The sequence below is a fragment of the Delphinapterus leucas genome, chromosome 5, assembly GCF_059928025.1.
Source record: "Delphinapterus leucas isolate spDelLeu-1000000601 "Yukka" chromosome 5, BTC_Dleu_Yukka2, whole genome shotgun sequence".
Lineage (NCBI taxonomy): Eukaryota > Metazoa > Chordata > Mammalia > Artiodactyla > Monodontidae > Delphinapterus > Delphinapterus leucas.
Genome location: NC_143133.1, coordinates 127,978,583 through 127,995,806, shown reverse-complemented (window position 1 = coordinate 127,995,806; position 17,224 = coordinate 127,978,583). Strand labels below are relative to the sequence as shown.

At 35.3% G+C, this 17,224-nt stretch overlaps 1 protein-coding gene across 2 annotated transcripts in view; it reads left to right on the top strand.

Moving 5' to 3' along the window:
* MMRN1 (multimerin 1) overlaps positions 1-17,224 on the top strand; it is a 70,607-nt gene that overhangs the window by 23,964 nt on the left and 29,419 nt on the right. For both annotated transcript variants that reach the window (XM_022582335.3, XM_022582334.3), the window contains 2 exons: positions 4,145-4,264; positions 6,911-7,017. In XM_022582335.3, coding sequence (XP_022438043.3) covers positions 4,145-4,264; positions 6,911-7,017 — 227 coding nt within the window. The remainder of the gene's footprint in view (positions 1-4,144; positions 4,265-6,910; positions 7,018-17,224) is intronic.

Here is a 17,224-nt window from a genome sequence, read left to right as displayed (position 1 = left end):
CAAATTATGAAATTTTTTGTTCTAATTCTGTGAAAAATGCCAGTGGTAGTTTGATAGGGATTGCATTGAATCTGTAGATTGCTTTGGGTAGTAGAGTCATTTTCACAATGTTGATTCTTCCAATCCAAGAATATGGTATATCTCTCCATCAATTTGTATCATCTTTAATTTCTTTCATCAGTGTCTTATAATTTTCTGCATACAGGTTTTGTCTCCTTAGGTAGGTTTATTCCTAGATATTTTACTCTTTTTGTTGCAGTGGTAAATGGGAGTGTTTTCTTAATTTCACTTTAAGATTTTTCATCATTAGTGTATAGGAATGCCAAAGATTTCTCTGCATTAATTTTGTATCCTGCTACTTTACCAAATTCATTGATTAGCTCTAGTAGTTTTCTGGTAGCATCTTTAGGATTCTCTATGTAGAGTATCATGTCATCTGCAAACAGTGACGGCTTTATTTCATCTTTTCGGATTTGGATTCCTTTTATTTCTTTTTCTTCTCTGATTGTTGTGGCTAAAACTTCCAAAACTATGTTGAGTAAGAGTGGTGAGAGTGGGCAACTTTGTCTTTTCATGATCTTAGTGGAAACAGTTTCAGTTTTTCACCATTGAGGTTTATGTTGGCTGTGGGTTTGTCATATATGGCCTTTATTATGTTGAGGAAAGTTCCCTCTATGCCTGCTTTCTGCAGGGTTTTTATCATAAATGAGTGTTGAATTTTGTCGAAAGCTTTCTCTGCATCTATTGAGATGATCATATGGTTTTTCTCCTTCAATTTGTTAATATGGTGTATCACGTTGATTGATTTGCATATATTGAAGAATCCTTGCATTCCTGGAATAAACCCCACTTGATCATGGTGTATGATCCTTTTAATGTGCTGTTGGATTCTGTTTGCTAGTATTTTGTTGAGGATTTGTGCATCTATGTTCATCAGTGATGTTGGCCTGTTCATCAGTGATATTGGCCTGTTCATCAGTGATATTGGCCTGTAGTTTTCTTTCTTTGTGACATCTTTGTCTGGTTTTGGTATCAGGATGATGGTGGCCTCGTAGAAAGAGTTTGGGAGTGTTCCTCCCTCTGCTATATTTCGGAAGCGTTTGAGAAAGATTGGTGTTAGTTCTTCTCTAAATATTTGATGGAATTCGCCTCTGAAGGCATCTGGTCCTGGGCTGTTGTTTTTTGGAAGATTTTTAATCACAGTTTCAATTTCAGTGCTTGTGATTGGTCTGTTCATATTTTCTATTTCTTCCTGGTTCAGTCTCGGCAGGTTGTGCATTTCTACGAATTTGTCCATTTCTTCCAGGTTGCCCATTTTATTGGCATAGAGTTGCTTGTAGTAATCTCTCATGATCCTTCGTATTTCTGTAGTGTCAGTTGTTACTTCTCCTTTTGCATTTCTAATTCTATTGATTTGAGTCTTCTCCCTTGTTTTCTTGATGAGTCTGGCTAATGGTTTATTAATTTTGTTTATCTTCTCAAAGAACCAACTTTTAGTTTTATTGAACTTTGCTATCGTTTCCTTCATTTCTTTTTCATTTATTTCTGATCTGATCTTTATGATTTCTTTCCTTCTGCTAATTTTGGGGTTCTTTTGTTCTTCTTTCTCTAAATGCTTTAGGTGCAAGTTTAGGTTCTTTATCTGAGATGTTTCCTGTTTCTTAAGGTAGGATTGTATTGCTATAAACTTCCCTCTTAGAATGGCTTTTACTGCACCCCATAGGTTTTGGGTTGTCGTGTCTCCATTGTCATTTGTTTCTAGGTAGCTTTTGATTTCTTCAGTTATCACTTTGTTATTAAGTAGTGCATTGCTTAGCCTCCATGTGTTTGTCTTTATTACAGATCTTTTCCTGTAATTGATATCTAGTCTCATAGCGTTGTGGTTGGAAAAGATACTTGATACAATTTCAAGTTTCTTAAATTTACCAAGGCTTGATTTGTGACCCAAGATATGATCTATCCTGGAGAATGTTGCATGAGCACTTGAGAAAAATGAGTATTCTGTTGTTTTGGGATGCCATGTCCTATAAATATCAATTATGTCCATCTTGTTTAATGTATCATTTAAAGCTTGTGTTTCCTTATTTATTTTCATTTTGGATGATCTGTGCATTGGTGAAAGCGGGGTGTTAAAGTCCCCTACTATGTTTGTGTTACTGTCAATTTCCCCTTTTCCTATTTCCATTTTCTTAATTGTTTTGGGTTTGTTATTGTAGATCTTTTCCTTCTCTTGTTTTTCTTGCCTAGAGAAGTTCCTTTAGCATTTGTTGTAAAGCTGGTTTGGTGGTGCTGAACTGTCTCAGCTTTTGCTTGTCTGTAAAGGTTTTAATTTCTCCATCAAATCTGAATGAGATCCTTGCTGGGTAGAGTAATCTTGGTTGTAGGTTTTTCTCCTTCATCACTTTAAATATGTCCTGCCAGGGCTTCCCTGGTGGCGCAGTGGTTGAGAGTCCGCCTGCCGATGCAGGGGACACGGGTTCATGCCCTGGTCTGGGAAGATCCCACATGTCGCGGAGCGGCTGGGCCCGTGAGCCACGGCTGCTGAGCCTGTGCGTCCAGAGCCTGTGCTCCGCAACGGGAGAGGCCACAACAGTGAGAAGCCCATGTATCGCAAAAAAAAAAAAAAAAAAAAATGTCCTACCAGTCCCTTCTGGCTTGCAGAGTTTCTGCTGAAAGATCAGCTGTTAACCTTATGGGGATTCCCCTGTGTGTTATTTGTTGTTTTTCCTTTGCTGCTTTTAATGTTTTCTTTGTATTTAATTTTTGATAGTTTGATTAATATGTGTCTTGGCATGTTTCTCCCCGGATTTATCTTGTATGGGACTCTCTGTGCTTCCTAGACTTGATTAACTATTTCCTTTCCCATATTAGGGAAGTTTTCAACTATAATCTCTTCAAATATTTTCTCAGTCCCTTTCTTTTACTCTTCTTCTTCTGGGACCCCTATAATTCGAATGTTGGTGCATTTAATGTTGTCCCAGAGGTCTCTGAGACTGTCCTCAGTTCTTTTCATCCTTTTTTTTCATTCTGTTCTGCAGTAGTTATTTCCACTATTTTATTTTCCAGGTCACTTATCCGTTCTTCTGCCTCAGTTATTCTGCTATTGGTCCCTTCTAGAGTATTTTTAATTTCATTTATTGTGTTGTTCATCATTGCTTGCTTCCTCTTTAGTTCTTCTAGGTCCTTGTTAAATGTTTCTTGCATTTTCTCTATTCTATTTCCAAGATTTTGGATCATCTTTACTACATTATTCTGAATTCTTTTTCGGGTAGACTGCCTATTTCCTCTTCATTTGTTAGGTCTGGTGGGTTTTTACCTTGCTCCTTCATCTGCTGTGTGTTTTTCTGTCTTCTTATTTTGGTTATCTTACTGTGTTTGGGGGTCTCCTTTTCGCAGGTTGCTAGCCATGAAGCACTAGCCCCCCTCAGGCTGTGTTCACACCGCCAACCCTAGTCCTCTCCCTGCGCTCTGACTGAAGCCCCAGCCTCAACTCCCAGCCCCGCCCGCCCCGACGGGTGAGCAGACAAGCCTCTCGGGCTGGTGAGTGCTGGTCGGCCCTGATCCTCTGTGCAGGAATCTCTCCGCTTTGCCCTCCGCACCCCTGTGGCTGCGCTCTCCTCCACGGCCCCGAAGCTTCCCCTCTCCGCCACCCGCAGTCTCCGCCTGCGAAGGGGCTCCTAGTGTGTGGAAACCTTTCCTCCTTCATGGCTCCCTCCCACTGGTGCCGGTCCCATCCCTATCCTTTTGTCTGTTTATTCTTTTTTCTTTTGCCGTACCCAGGTACGTGGGGGGTTTCTTGACTTTTGGGAGGTCTGAGGTCTTCTGCCAGCGTTCAGTAGGTGTTCTGCCAGCGTTCTGCCACATGTAGATGTATTTTTGATGTATCTGTGGGGAGGAAGGTGATATCCGCATCTTACTCTTCCGCCATCTTCTCAAATCTCCCCTTACAGTGCTTCTTTACTGTCCATCAGTACAGTAATGAAGTAACATATGTTTTCTGTCATTTCTACATATTTTAAAGCCAGATATCAAGTTTTCAGTGTATCTGATACACAGTACTGATAGTATAGGTCTATGCAAATAACTTTGATGAAAAGAATTCTTTCTGACAATTTTTTTCTAACAAAAATGATCTCTTCCTTAGGAACTGGTGTGCTTATGTACATACCAGATTATCTCCAACAGTGATACTGGACAACGAAGTCACTTATGTTCCAGCTGGCAGAGGGCCCTGTGGCCGGACCAGTGGATCGTGTCCTCAGAGGTATGTAATATTTTTTGAAAATACCTACTTCTTGTACCATAATCATGTGTGGCCTGAAATATATAGAGAAAGTTAATCATCCCAGGTACACGTAAGTATAGGAGGGTCAGGGTAGGGTCATCACATTAAACTGGAAGTATGATCTTAAATAAGTTAAAATGCAGAAACTAATTATACTTGCTTCATGTGGGTGTTTTTAGAATATGTGAGATAAATGGAGTAATATGTTTAGCCTAGTACCTGGTACTCTGTGAGTCTTCAGTGAATGTTAACTCATGTGTCTTTCTATTTTTACTATTACTATTACTTTTATTCTATGACCTGACCAACAATCCTGTCCTTTAATTCCATTAAATTCATACACAGTTTTAAAGGACTATTGATAATTTCCCTTTCATACTAGGCCAAAGAGAAGTCCATAACGTTGCAAGCCACTAATTGCTATTATGCATGGTAAAACAACTAAGTAGGGCCTTTCTTCTTGTCTATTGTAATGACTTATTTAGGGGTTTTGTTTTAATTATGTAATTGTCCTAAAATGTGGGGCTGAGTAATTGATAAATTCTCTGAATTCATACAGTCACAGTAGCTCAGCTGGGGGTGTTTCAGGAATGCCTGCAATAAAAACTAAAATTGTCATTCAGGCCATGATGGCTAATGTTATACAAATAGTCATACAAATAACTCAGGCAGTGAATCTGACACATTGGCAATCTGGAACAGTGTGCAATAAGGATACATAAAATCAAGGTGTTTCGTAGTCCCTAAAGAAATAGCTAGGCCTCATGGTCCAGAGAGCTAAGCATATCTTAGGGATTTGGGAGAGCTGAGCTCCAGTTCTGTTTCTGGCATTTACTCCCTTTGTGACAATTTCCTAGTCAACCTGAGATACAAAGAATGCACTGTTAATTCTTTAGTAATGAAACTATTACCACAGTAACTCCCATCATTCTGCCCTTTTGAGTTCAAGGTGAGCTTTTTTCTCTCTTTAAACAAACTAGGAATAGGTATCTTTATTCTCATTTCTTATCTTTCTCTGCATTTGAATGGTTCTCTCCATTCACTCACTATTTCAGTGCATATGCACTGTTTGTCACTTTTTCTTTCTGTCTGAGCCACATAAACCAGCGATCCAGTTTGCCAAAGCAGGAACATTGAGTCCAATAATAATGCAGCTAACTGCTTGAGTTCACCCTAATAAACTCTAAAGAATCCTTTCCAAGCTACCTTACTTCCTGTTTAGCACTAGCTGTTGGACTAGATATGATATTTCACTGAACAGAGTTATTTGCTGAGTATAAGTTACAGAAATAAACACAGATGAATGATTAGCCTACTTTCAGAGATGGAAGGAGTCTTACAGCTCATTTTAAAATTGAGGAATAATTTCACACATAATTAATTGCCCATCAGGTTATAGCAGAAACTAAAACCCAGTCTGTTATAATACATAATCCATGAGAGTGACTACTGTTGTCGCCACATAGTCATATGTAACAAACTCTAGATAATAACAGGAGAGGCTAACCCATGCGGAGTGGATTAAAATCCTAGCTCGGTAACTTTTAGATGTGGGACTTTCAGCAAGTATTCCATCTCTCTGTTCCTCAGGTTCTTCATCAGCACGTCAAGATAATAATAATACTTTCCTCATAGAACTAATATGAGGACTAAACAAGATAATACATACCCATTTCACAGAATCATTTGATAGATATTAGCTAAATGTTGAAGTCATGGGGATAAGGATAATATGGCCAAATTGGATTTATGATTTACATTTACATACATAACACCTGCAATTTAGGGCCATTCACTACTTATATTGATTGTTAATTTGAAATGTTATAGTTTCTTTATTTCCCTTTCATGGTTTCTTCTCAAAAACAACATTTTCTCATGTTAGCTCCTCTTCCCTTCCTCACCTCCCTCTCAGAGAAATACTAGATGAGAGAAATAATAGATGGTACAATTTAAAAACTTGAGATATGAGAAAGTACAGGTTGAAGTCACAGTGGAATATCTAATTTGTTTTGAGTTATTTGATATTGATCTGCAGGAAAACACATCCTTTTAACTATAATGATTTAAGAAATAAGAACTAAAAAAATTATTCCCATAAACTATTTAAAAATTAGAATTACAATAAGTTTTAACATTGGTTTAGTGAAAAGCATTACCAAGGGAAAAGTTATAGAGTCTTTAGAAAACATGATAGGTATAAATTTAAAATACCAAAAAGTATAAACCTTAATGCTTTTTGTAATGTACTTAAGGAAATCTAAGTTTGACAATAATATTGATGATGAAGATTATTATAATAAGAAGAACAGATAACACTTACTGAATGCTTATTTTTTAAAAATATTTACTTATTTATTTGGTTGCATGGGGTCTTAGTTGCGGCAGGTGGGCTCCTTAGTTGTGGCATGCAAACTCTTAACTGCAGCATGCATGTGGGATCTGCTGACCAGGGATCGAGCCTGTGCCCCCTGCATTGGGAATGTAGAGTCTTATCCACTGCACCACCAGGGAAGTCCCTGAATGTTTTTTATATTCCAGGTATCATCCCAAACACTTTTATTCCAATTGATAATTTAATGTGAGACAAATAATCTGTTTTCCCCCAACTGCTCTCCTCTCTAGATCTCAGAAGATATCAAATCCTGTGTACAGGATGCAACATAAAATTGTTACCTCATTAGAATGGAAGTGCTGTCCTGGATTCAGTGGACCAAAATGTCAGTTAGAAGGTATATTCTAATCTTAATTTCATAATAACAATGAGAAGCATAAAACTTCTAAAGAATAAGCAACTGATTCCGGTGAAGAGAAGAGTTGCAATTTATCTTTTGAGCAAAGTTAATTAACATGTAGCCAAACTATCAAGACTGTTACTTTCTTCGAGCTTCCTAATTTAGTAGCTGTGATATCTCATAAGCTGTCCTTTAACTTCTCTCATCATTTTTATGTTGGTTTCACAGGGTGAATAATTGGAGACCTGACTACATATCTTACTGTTTCTTAGCTATATGGCATAGATACGTGCCTTGTTAAAATATCAGAAATCCTAATTGTATATTTTTAAATAAACTGTCATTAGCAGTGACCCTATGTAACAATAAGATTACCCTCTAGTTTTGTTCCAGTTCAGTTATTTGAAATAATATCGTCTATAAATGAAATTCAGTTGTAAAGAATATACCAATATGACATGAATAATCCTGCTTTTTAAAAAATCTCCTAATGGAGCCATTTTTTCAACGGATTTTAAGGATTTTCTGGTGGCAAAAGGCTGATCAAGTAAGTACATGGTAACCTGCTGTGGCCTAGCATCCATGTGGCTGTTATTTTGCTTTGGGCTTTAAACAGGTTCCCTGTGAAACATAAGATATGGCCTCCGCATACATATTTTAAATGAATGAATATTACAAGGAAGGCTATTAGCGGTAGTGGGGAATTCAATCAGCAGTGTAAGAGACTGTGATTAAAAATTAATGTAAGTGTGGAGAAACCATTATGATTCACATTTTACAAAAAGAAAGTTGTAATATAAAAGCTCTAGAAAACCTGCAGTTTAGTTAAGGATATTATATATGGTTCTTCTAGCCCATTCGTTGAGAATCTATAGGCAAATTTCACTGTAACGCTATTTATTCTGGATATGGCCTTAATTTCAAAGATGTTATAAAAATTTAATACATTTCCAGAGTACAGCATGAATATGTACTTCATTTATAACCAGGTAAAATAAAGTTTTAAACAAAATATCATCTATACCAAAAATATTTGCAAACAAGATACTTTACCATATTCTAAAAAAGAAAAACTCCAAATATGATCCTGCTTTCAAAGGATTTCTAATTTCCATGAGATGCACAGATATACTCACAGCAGTAAAACTTATTTGTTTATAGTCTGTGTATGTCAGACAGTTAAGAGTATTTAGAATTATATTTCTAAAGTCTAAGATTAATTTTTATATTTCTCTCCTTATGAAAAAGGATTTTAATTCCATGATCATTTCTTAAATATTCAGTGTTTGTTCACAATATACCCTTCTAGAAATTTCGAATGTCGTTCCACACCCTATCGTACATAAGAGATAGGAAGCAAAGTCTGTATGTCAAAGAATGTCATGGTGTCCAGCTGGTGAGGACTGTGTTGTTTCATGCTTCTTCCTTTTATACCTGCTAATGGATTATTAATCACTATGATGGACTGTATATGCCTAGGAGGGAAAAACATAGAATTCCATCATTATAAATATACACACAAGAGACAAGACTAGTTGACAGTTTTGAATACCTGCTACGTACTATTTTTCCCTTTTTTAGAAAAGTATTATATGAAATATTTAAATGGAATTCAAACAGTTTAGCTTTGATTGCTTACTAACATCTCATGTTCTAATGGATGCAACCTGTGGATATCTTTAATACTGGATTTACAAATCGTTATCTTGAATCCCCATTAACAAAAATGTCCCAGAACAGCTCTATGACTCTCTGTCACAATACTGTAACTAGAATTACTCATAATTCAGGTGTGTGCTGATTAAACTGCTGTGGGAAGGACTTCTTTCTATTGAAATCTATGGTAGGAATAATTTTCTGATGGCAGATATGCCCATTGTGTCATTTTGTCATACAATCAACTCTAATACAACTGTGATTCCAAAAGAACCGACTGTTGCTCCCTACGGTATCCTGACCATCCTCATCTTCACTTTTATTGAAGTACATAAAAGCTGTTGAATTCTTTATTACTGAAGTTGATGCACTGGTAGTATCGAGAACTACTGAGTCCCTTTGTCCCTTGAGCCATTCTTCATTATCTCATCTATCCTTGGAGCAGGCGGTGGGGAGGTGCACATATTTTCCTTCTGATTCCTACCCAATTATGTGCCAAGGTCCCCCTCCCCTTTTCATCACACTTTATATATGTGCCAACAGTCTTTTATTCTTATGTGGGAGAGAAAATTGTCAGGTTTCCTTTGACAGCACTCTCCACACTGTCTCATATGACAAGCAGCTCCAAATATGGCAAGAATAATCAGTGTGACTGATCCATTCTTTAAAGCTCTTCAGAGCCCTCAAGGGTTTGGAAAACCTGGTTATGTAGCTACCGTGATAATTACTTCAGTGCTAGTCCTTTACAACAAGAGGAAATTATTTTATTCACAGAAAATTTGTAAACTATTACATGAATTTCACAGCTCCCTGTTTCCCCAACAAGTTTCCTCCCCACAACAAAATTCATTTCATAATAGAAAAAGTAACCATTTTAATTTAAATTGCAGTAGGGAGGTCTTTTTAAATATACAAAAAAATCGGTAGATCAGGAATAAAATGGAATTGCTGGCAACTGTACTCTTGTTTATTTCTCCTCCCTCACTTTCTACCCTCTCTTTTTCTTTTTCTGTTTCTCTCTCTCTCCATAGACCCATCCCCGACCTGTTCAGAAAGGATGTTGTGATTCAAAATTCGGGTCCAAAGAATTTGAAAAAGAACAGATCCATATATATGTATAAATGAATCACTTTGCTGTACGCCTGACACTAACACAACATTGTTAATCACCTATACTCCAATATAAAATAAAGAGTTAAAAAAGAATCCATGGGGCAATTATTCTGTTGTCTTATTCTCCAATATGCTGTTTATAATATTACTAACCCTCCACAGATGCTCTTTTTGCTGCAACTCAGATAATCAAAATTCTGGTAATAAGTTCTAGATCAGTTTATTAAAAATATTAGTCATACTGTCAAGAAGAAACTAAGTTTTAAGAAGTCTAAGTGAATAGAGTTTTGCTGGGAGAAAAAGGAGCATTAAGTCCAATGGCAAAGTAACACTTTTTATATATTTTACATTTGTTATATCTTTTTGAGGGTCAACGAGTTTATCTCAGAAAGGGAGCTAGATTTGTGATATGATATGCGAGAAAGTTTTTTGAAATGTCAGTAACAACATACTTTTTAAGCCAATTTTATAAAAAATGCAATAATTTGCTTTTCCAGTAGATGTCTCTAAAATGTTCTAAAGTAGCACAAGGAAATTGTGGCTTTGCTCTAATGACACAAAGTATGGGAATTTAAGTTCAAATAACGTTAGATCAGAGAGGAGGAAAAAAAAAAACTTCTTTGCAAATCTGTTTGTAAAAAATCTACTCAGCATATGGTATTTGTTTTTCTCTTTCTGACTTACTTCACTCTGTATGACAGACTCTCGGTCCATCCACCTCACTACAAATAACTCAATTTCGTTTCTTTTTATGGCTGAGTAATATTCCATTGTATATATGTGCCACATGGGAAGCATCCGCATAGCACAGGGGGATCAGCTCAGTGCTCTGTGACCACCTAGAGGGGTGGGATAGGGAGGGTGGGAGGGAGATGCAAGAGGGAAGGGATATGGGGATATATGTCTATGTATAGCTGATTCACTTTGTTATACAGCAGAAACTAACACAACATTGTAAAGCGATTATACTCCAATAAAGATGTTAAAAAATAAAAAAACAAAAAACAAAGTCCAGTCAGCTTTAATCAGATCCTCTATGTAGGGAAAAGATATTTTATAAAATTGTGCTTTATAAAATCTATCACAGTTATTATGAATGTTAAAAAATGCAATTATGCAGTAATTGGAATAAACTAACCCTGCCATATGTTATGAATATATAAAAATATTTCATTTCACAAGTGTGCACTAATTCAATAAATTATGTAAGAGCTATTGTAACTAACATTTTAAATATGGGGCTTCTCTAGTAAGATTATTTTAAATATTACTCCAATTACTATGCCATAAAAGTTATAATATTTCAAACAGAAAAAACCCTGTATTTCTTATATTTTTGCATATCTGGTTCTCCTCGGTGGTGATTAATGCTTTCCTCTTTGAAAAAGAACATTACCTCCTGTAAGCATCTTTGCTCAATAAAATTATGATACATTTAGTCAAAAAACACCAGGGACCTTTGTTGCATAAAACTGCATTCTACTGTTTAACTACTAAATCTCGGTAAATCTTTACGTACGTACTGAACATCGTCATGCAAGCATTCAGTTGATATCAAAGAATCAGCTGGAAACCCGTCTTGTCAAGCCACACAGGAAAGTTTCTGTTTCTAAGGCAGAGAGAGCAAGCTTCCTCATTACTGAGTTGCCATTAATGACTTCCACGATATGCCTCAAAGGCCTGGAAGGAAACAAAAAAAAACCTCACAAATAATACCTGTCTAATTTAAAAAAAAGAAAGAAAGAAAAAGCACCTAATAAGAAAACGGTTGCTCTTGACACTTGCTGACCTTGCTTCTCTAAGTCCTTGATCCACCAAGATCAGAGTTTCTAGTGCAAGGAAAAAAGAGTAATTGTATTGGGAGAAGAGAAAAAAGAAATCCAATTTTTAAAATATATTGAATTTTTTTTTAAATGAGAAGTACATAAAGATCTCTGGAAATTATTTGACTTAAATAAATGCCCTTCTGTCTCAGCTCCAATATCTTAGAAAGAAGAGACAGAAATTTGGGCCCTGTGGAACAAAGTAAAGGTCTGTGCTTAAGTGCAAGATAAGATACATTGCCTGGAAAACCTAGAATCGTGGCAGTTCTGTGGTAGAGAATACGTGGGGAAGACAGAAAGATTGCTAAATGAAAAAATAAAAGAGCATCGATCAACCAGGAATTTTATCACAGGACAGTAACTGACTCCGCTGTCAGAGATCCTATCAGTGCTTCTCCACCAGCTAAATACTGAGAAATAAATTGGGATGAATGCAAGTATTGAACTCCAGTCAACAAACAGAGCTAAGAAAAGATAACAAACTATTGAATTTGCTAAACAGGTATTTCAGGTTTTCACAGACCCCATCCAATGAATTCCAGAGAAAAGAGGTTCATATGACAATTGGATCTCAAAGATCTTTGTGTGATGCTTAATAGTTGTTTCTTTTACAATTAGGAGTATAATTTCCTCCTAAAACAATTAATTTTAAAATAACTATAGCTAAGAGCAAATGGAAAGTTTTATGCACACACACACATAATCACATTAGTTTTTGTAATTCAATATTGAAAGGATTTTTCCAATTACATTTTCTTTCAAATCAGTCTCTTTAAAACTTTACAAAAATATGGAGAAATTTTCATTTTTATTTCATAGATATTCTGTTTCCACATACTGAGGAGTGAATCACCAAAGACGAGTATGCAAGAAAACTGAAGACTTCCACTCAATACTTCTATGTGTTAATCTTTATCCCTTTCAATTTATTTCTTTTTTTTCTTCCTGAAAGCTTTCTTTATTTAATTTCTCTTCTCCTACTTGTCACTGATTTAAAATTTTTTTCTTCTCTTTTTAGTTTTTATTTCTAATTTGCTGATTTTCTCTGGTATGTCACTTTCTATTCTCTCATTTGCAGTGCAATAGGATTTTTCCAGATTGCATGAATAAAACTTATTTGAAATTCTTTTGACCCTAAGGTCAATAGAAAATTACTCTTGAATTCTTTTTGTTTGCCTCCTTTCTGTTCGTGACCCTTTCCCTCTAACCTAGGTTTTTTTTTCACTTCTTGCACATTCAGGATCTTGCCTGGGCTGAGTGGCAAAGCGAGAACTACGGCTTGATGAATTACCCCCCCTCAAATAGGAATGGAGCACACGTAAAATACCCCCTACTTCCTCTTGTGTGAGTGTGAGTGTATGTGCGTGTGTGCGCGTGATTCCCTGCTTTGCCAGTACTTTTCAAATGGAGAATATTCAATGAGATGCAATGTAATAACCTCTACATTAACTATGCAAGATGTAATACTTTGTAAAGAGATGAAGAGACCCAATTTCATTAGAATATGATAATGCAATATAAAATAATGCCTTACGATTTATAATAAAGCTTTAGCATAGGATTTTGAGCCCCTGGAAATAAACCCTATGTAAAATGCTGTTGTGATTTTTATTGAGGTGGCTCCACCTTAGTCAGGATCGTGACCGCCTCAACCAATCTGCCTCTTGATTATGAGGATGGGGTAAGAAGGGGCAGGGGTCATATTCAAACATTTGACAACTGACTCAGTATCAATTAATATATACATTAATATAAAAATCAAAAATTAAGAATGCATTACTTTTTATTTTCTTAAGTTAATGCATATGTTATCTATATTATAAACTATATACCAAGTAATATAAGCCATAACACAAATCACTCATCGTGTATCATTCAAATAATTTCTAAACAGCTTATTAATTTCTACAAATTATTGGTGTGCTCTTTCTTTTGACATAGATGACACCAGCTAAATGATGTCAGAGAGATGATTTAATATAGGTAACTCCCTCCATCTCCTTTAGAGATTTCTCCATCAGATTTAGAGCCATTAGGTGACAGGAAATCTCAGTATGTTTATAATTTCTTTTAACATCAATGATATTGCCATCCTGCTGAATTAGCTACTGGCCACTACTGAGTTAACTGTGATTGCATTCCTTTTTTTTCAGTCCTTAAATAGTGTGTGCATTTTAAAATATTCAGTATATTTATTATTAACTAAATCATAAAAATTCTTGTAGGAATGTCCTATTTAATTAATTCAAAGAGCTTTGCAAACACCATTTGGTCAAATTTAGGGCATCATAAATCAAGGAACTTAAACATTTATTACACTTTTGAGTTTTGTCATAAAAATTTCATTTTCATATGATTTATTAGAAAATCTATGTTTTCTCATGTAGTTTATCCCTTATTAATTTTTGTGTCAAATAGTATGTATAAACATTTTTCATATGTAAAATATCTTTTATCAGTTTTCAAGTTATCTCCAGTTTAAAAAGGGGAATATTTTTTTCCCTTATAAAGTTAAAAAAGGATTGACACTTCTATTAGACTGTCATTTTTGAAAACCAATTCTCTTTTTTCTTTTTGTAAAAAAACTTGTTTTCCAAATGCTAAATGTAAAACTGATTTGAAATGATATTCTTATATCAGAATTATTTTGTCAGGTAACTTCCATAATATTTTTCTTTTCTGAAATGATCTACTAACTTCAATTATATGATAATGTTAAAAGTTCTAATTTTTTCTAAATACTTTTATTTTATTGATTTTTATTAACATACTTGATAAAGTGTTTTTGAAGATTTTTATTTCAAAAGCTTTGCTTAACTTGAAAATTTTTATTATTACAAAAGCTTATTTCATGAGACTAATTTCATAAAGTTCTTTAATATTTTTCTCTTGATCACAAATGAATTTTAACAGAAATTGAATGTCATTATGAGGACAAATAAGTCTAGTAATTTTTATTTTACTTTTTTCATATAGGCTTGTATTGTAATTTTATTTAGATCAGTATTGAGGGTTTACTTTTTTTTATTAATTAATTAATTTATTTTTGCCTGTGTTGGGTCTTCGTTGCTGCGCACAGGCTTTCTCTAGTTGCGGCGAGTGGGGGCTACTCTTTGTTGCAGTGTGCGGGCTTCTCATTGCGTTGGCTTCTCTCGTTTGGAGCACGGGCTCTAGGGCATGTGGGCTTCAGTAGTTGTGGCTCGTGGGCCTTAGAGCTCAGGCTCAGTAGTTGTGGTTCACGGGCTTAGTTGCTCTGCGGCATGTGGGATCTTCCCGGACCAGGGCTCGAACCCGTGTCCCCTGCATTGGCAGGCAGATTCTTAACCACTACGCCACCAGGGAAGCCCAATTTTTATTTTAAATGATACAAATTCATATCATTATTTGAAATCAACATTTATATATTAAGTAAAAATAGGCCACTAATTTTTATTGAAAATCAAGCTGATTTTATTTCAAAAATACTAATTACATTTTAAATTGAATTGATTTTTGATATTGATTTGATATTTTTGACTTTGATATTTTATATTTCAAAAGATGTCCCAGACTAACTGATTTCTGCACTGTATATTAGATAATCCAGGACTAGGTTCATTATTGAAAACATTTCTGTTTTTTTCTCAGATTCAAAAAATTCCAACTCATGATATCTAAAAGAAATACTTTGAAAATTTAAACTTTTGTCCCTTCCAGTGTTTTCAATAATTGATTATAAATTCTTTAATAATATTTAGCAAAAATTATGTGCTGAGGACAATTAGTGCTAGCAAGTAAACTAAAGTAAGTACCAAACAATTTGGAAATTCTAACTACTACATAAATCACACATAATGATAAACTGATGATTCTGCCAAAACATAGAATGTTTCATAAAATCTATGTAGTGCGTGAAACGGGCCCAACAAACTGTTAGTTCTGAAAAACGGTTCTCGGATGTTATTATAATAGGAATTCCATACATTTATCATGTATCCTACAAGATATATCTTTATTCTTTATCGTGCATCCACAATTAACTTGGAATAAGTTAATATTTTGATTTTTATAATTAATTGTATCAGTTATTACACTTTATATATTTGCCAATAGGTATGGCTGTATTTCAGTATTTTAATAATTGCTAGGTCACACCGGTGCATACTGACTAAATACAGTTTTGGAGTTGGGGTATGTGGAATGTTACCAGGTGGGAGTCAGGAGCTATAGCCTAGGCTTTGAGTGGAAAGGCCCTTTTATTTCTGAGACATTCTACAATTGTAAGTGGACTCTGGGTTTGATCGCTGGGGAGGTGGCTCAGACACTTCACATGCATCCATGCTTAGCAGTCCCTCTTCAGGGATCCTGTGTCCTAACAACAGAGAGAATAATATCATCTATACTAGGGAGTCGCGAACTGTGACAATCATCCTGCACGTCCACCCCGCTTCACTTACTCCTTGTAAAGGCCCGCTTCTCTATGGAATGGTAGGAGACTAAAGGTTTTTATTCACTAGAGTTTTAATAAATCAAGTCTTTAACATATGCTCTTGTTATCAACAAGCACTTACGGCTGTTGAAAAATCTCTGAAGATCAATTTCTGGATTGCAATTTTTAACTTAAACATCTGGTATTTTCTGCCTTACACCATTTAATTTACTTATTAGAATTAGAAAATTTTGTAATTTGTTCTAAATTAGTGCTTTTTAACTAGGGTCATACATCGAAATCACCTACAGAGTTTAAAAAACTCTGTACACACATGCTCAATTCCCCAGAACAGAGTTACTGAATCATAATCTTCAGATGGGTGGGAGGGGGATGGAGAGAACATTAACACTTAGTGTTTCAAAGATAACAGATGCTTCTGATTTCCACCCATGATGAAAAATCACTATTCTAAAGAAACGTAAAAAAAAAAAGCAAAAACATAATATGCATTAAAAGTTAATGATAGAAAAAGAAATTTGAAGAGCAACCTTGTTTGTATGTCACAAAACAATATGGTCTTTGTTTTTACCATAATTACACATTGCTTCCTAACAAAGTCTTCTGCCTACCAAGTCGTGGTATGCATTTCAATACACCAGCCCTTTTTGTTTTCCTATGATCTAGCTCAGAAAGGTAAGCAGTAAAAAAATGAAAAGACCAACTTGTTCATTGTGTTAAACCCACCTGTTCCTTTTGCTGTAATACTGACAAGTCTGTATCCTGAACACTCTTCCACTGCTAAGAGACACAGGGAAGGTAGCGAGGTGGGAAGTTGCTAAGGAAGATGTATCTTGATGCTCTACTCCAGTGGTTCTCAAACTTTAGTGTGCATTGGAATCAGCTGGAGAGCTTGTTAAACCACACATTGCTGCCTCACTCCAGAGTTTCTTCAATTAGCAGGTCTGGGATGGGGCCCAGAAGTTGTATTTTTAAAAGTTCCCAGGTGATGCTGACACTGCTGATTCAGAGAGCCTGGTTTGAGAATCATTTACTCTCTGGTAACCCTCCTGGGTAGATAGATTTTAGCTGCATTTTAGGAAAATGCTTTATTACATCATCTAAGAAGGAACCTTGATTTTAAAAACCATACAATTATTTAGCAGATATATTTGTATGAATTCATTTGAATTTGGGCTATAAG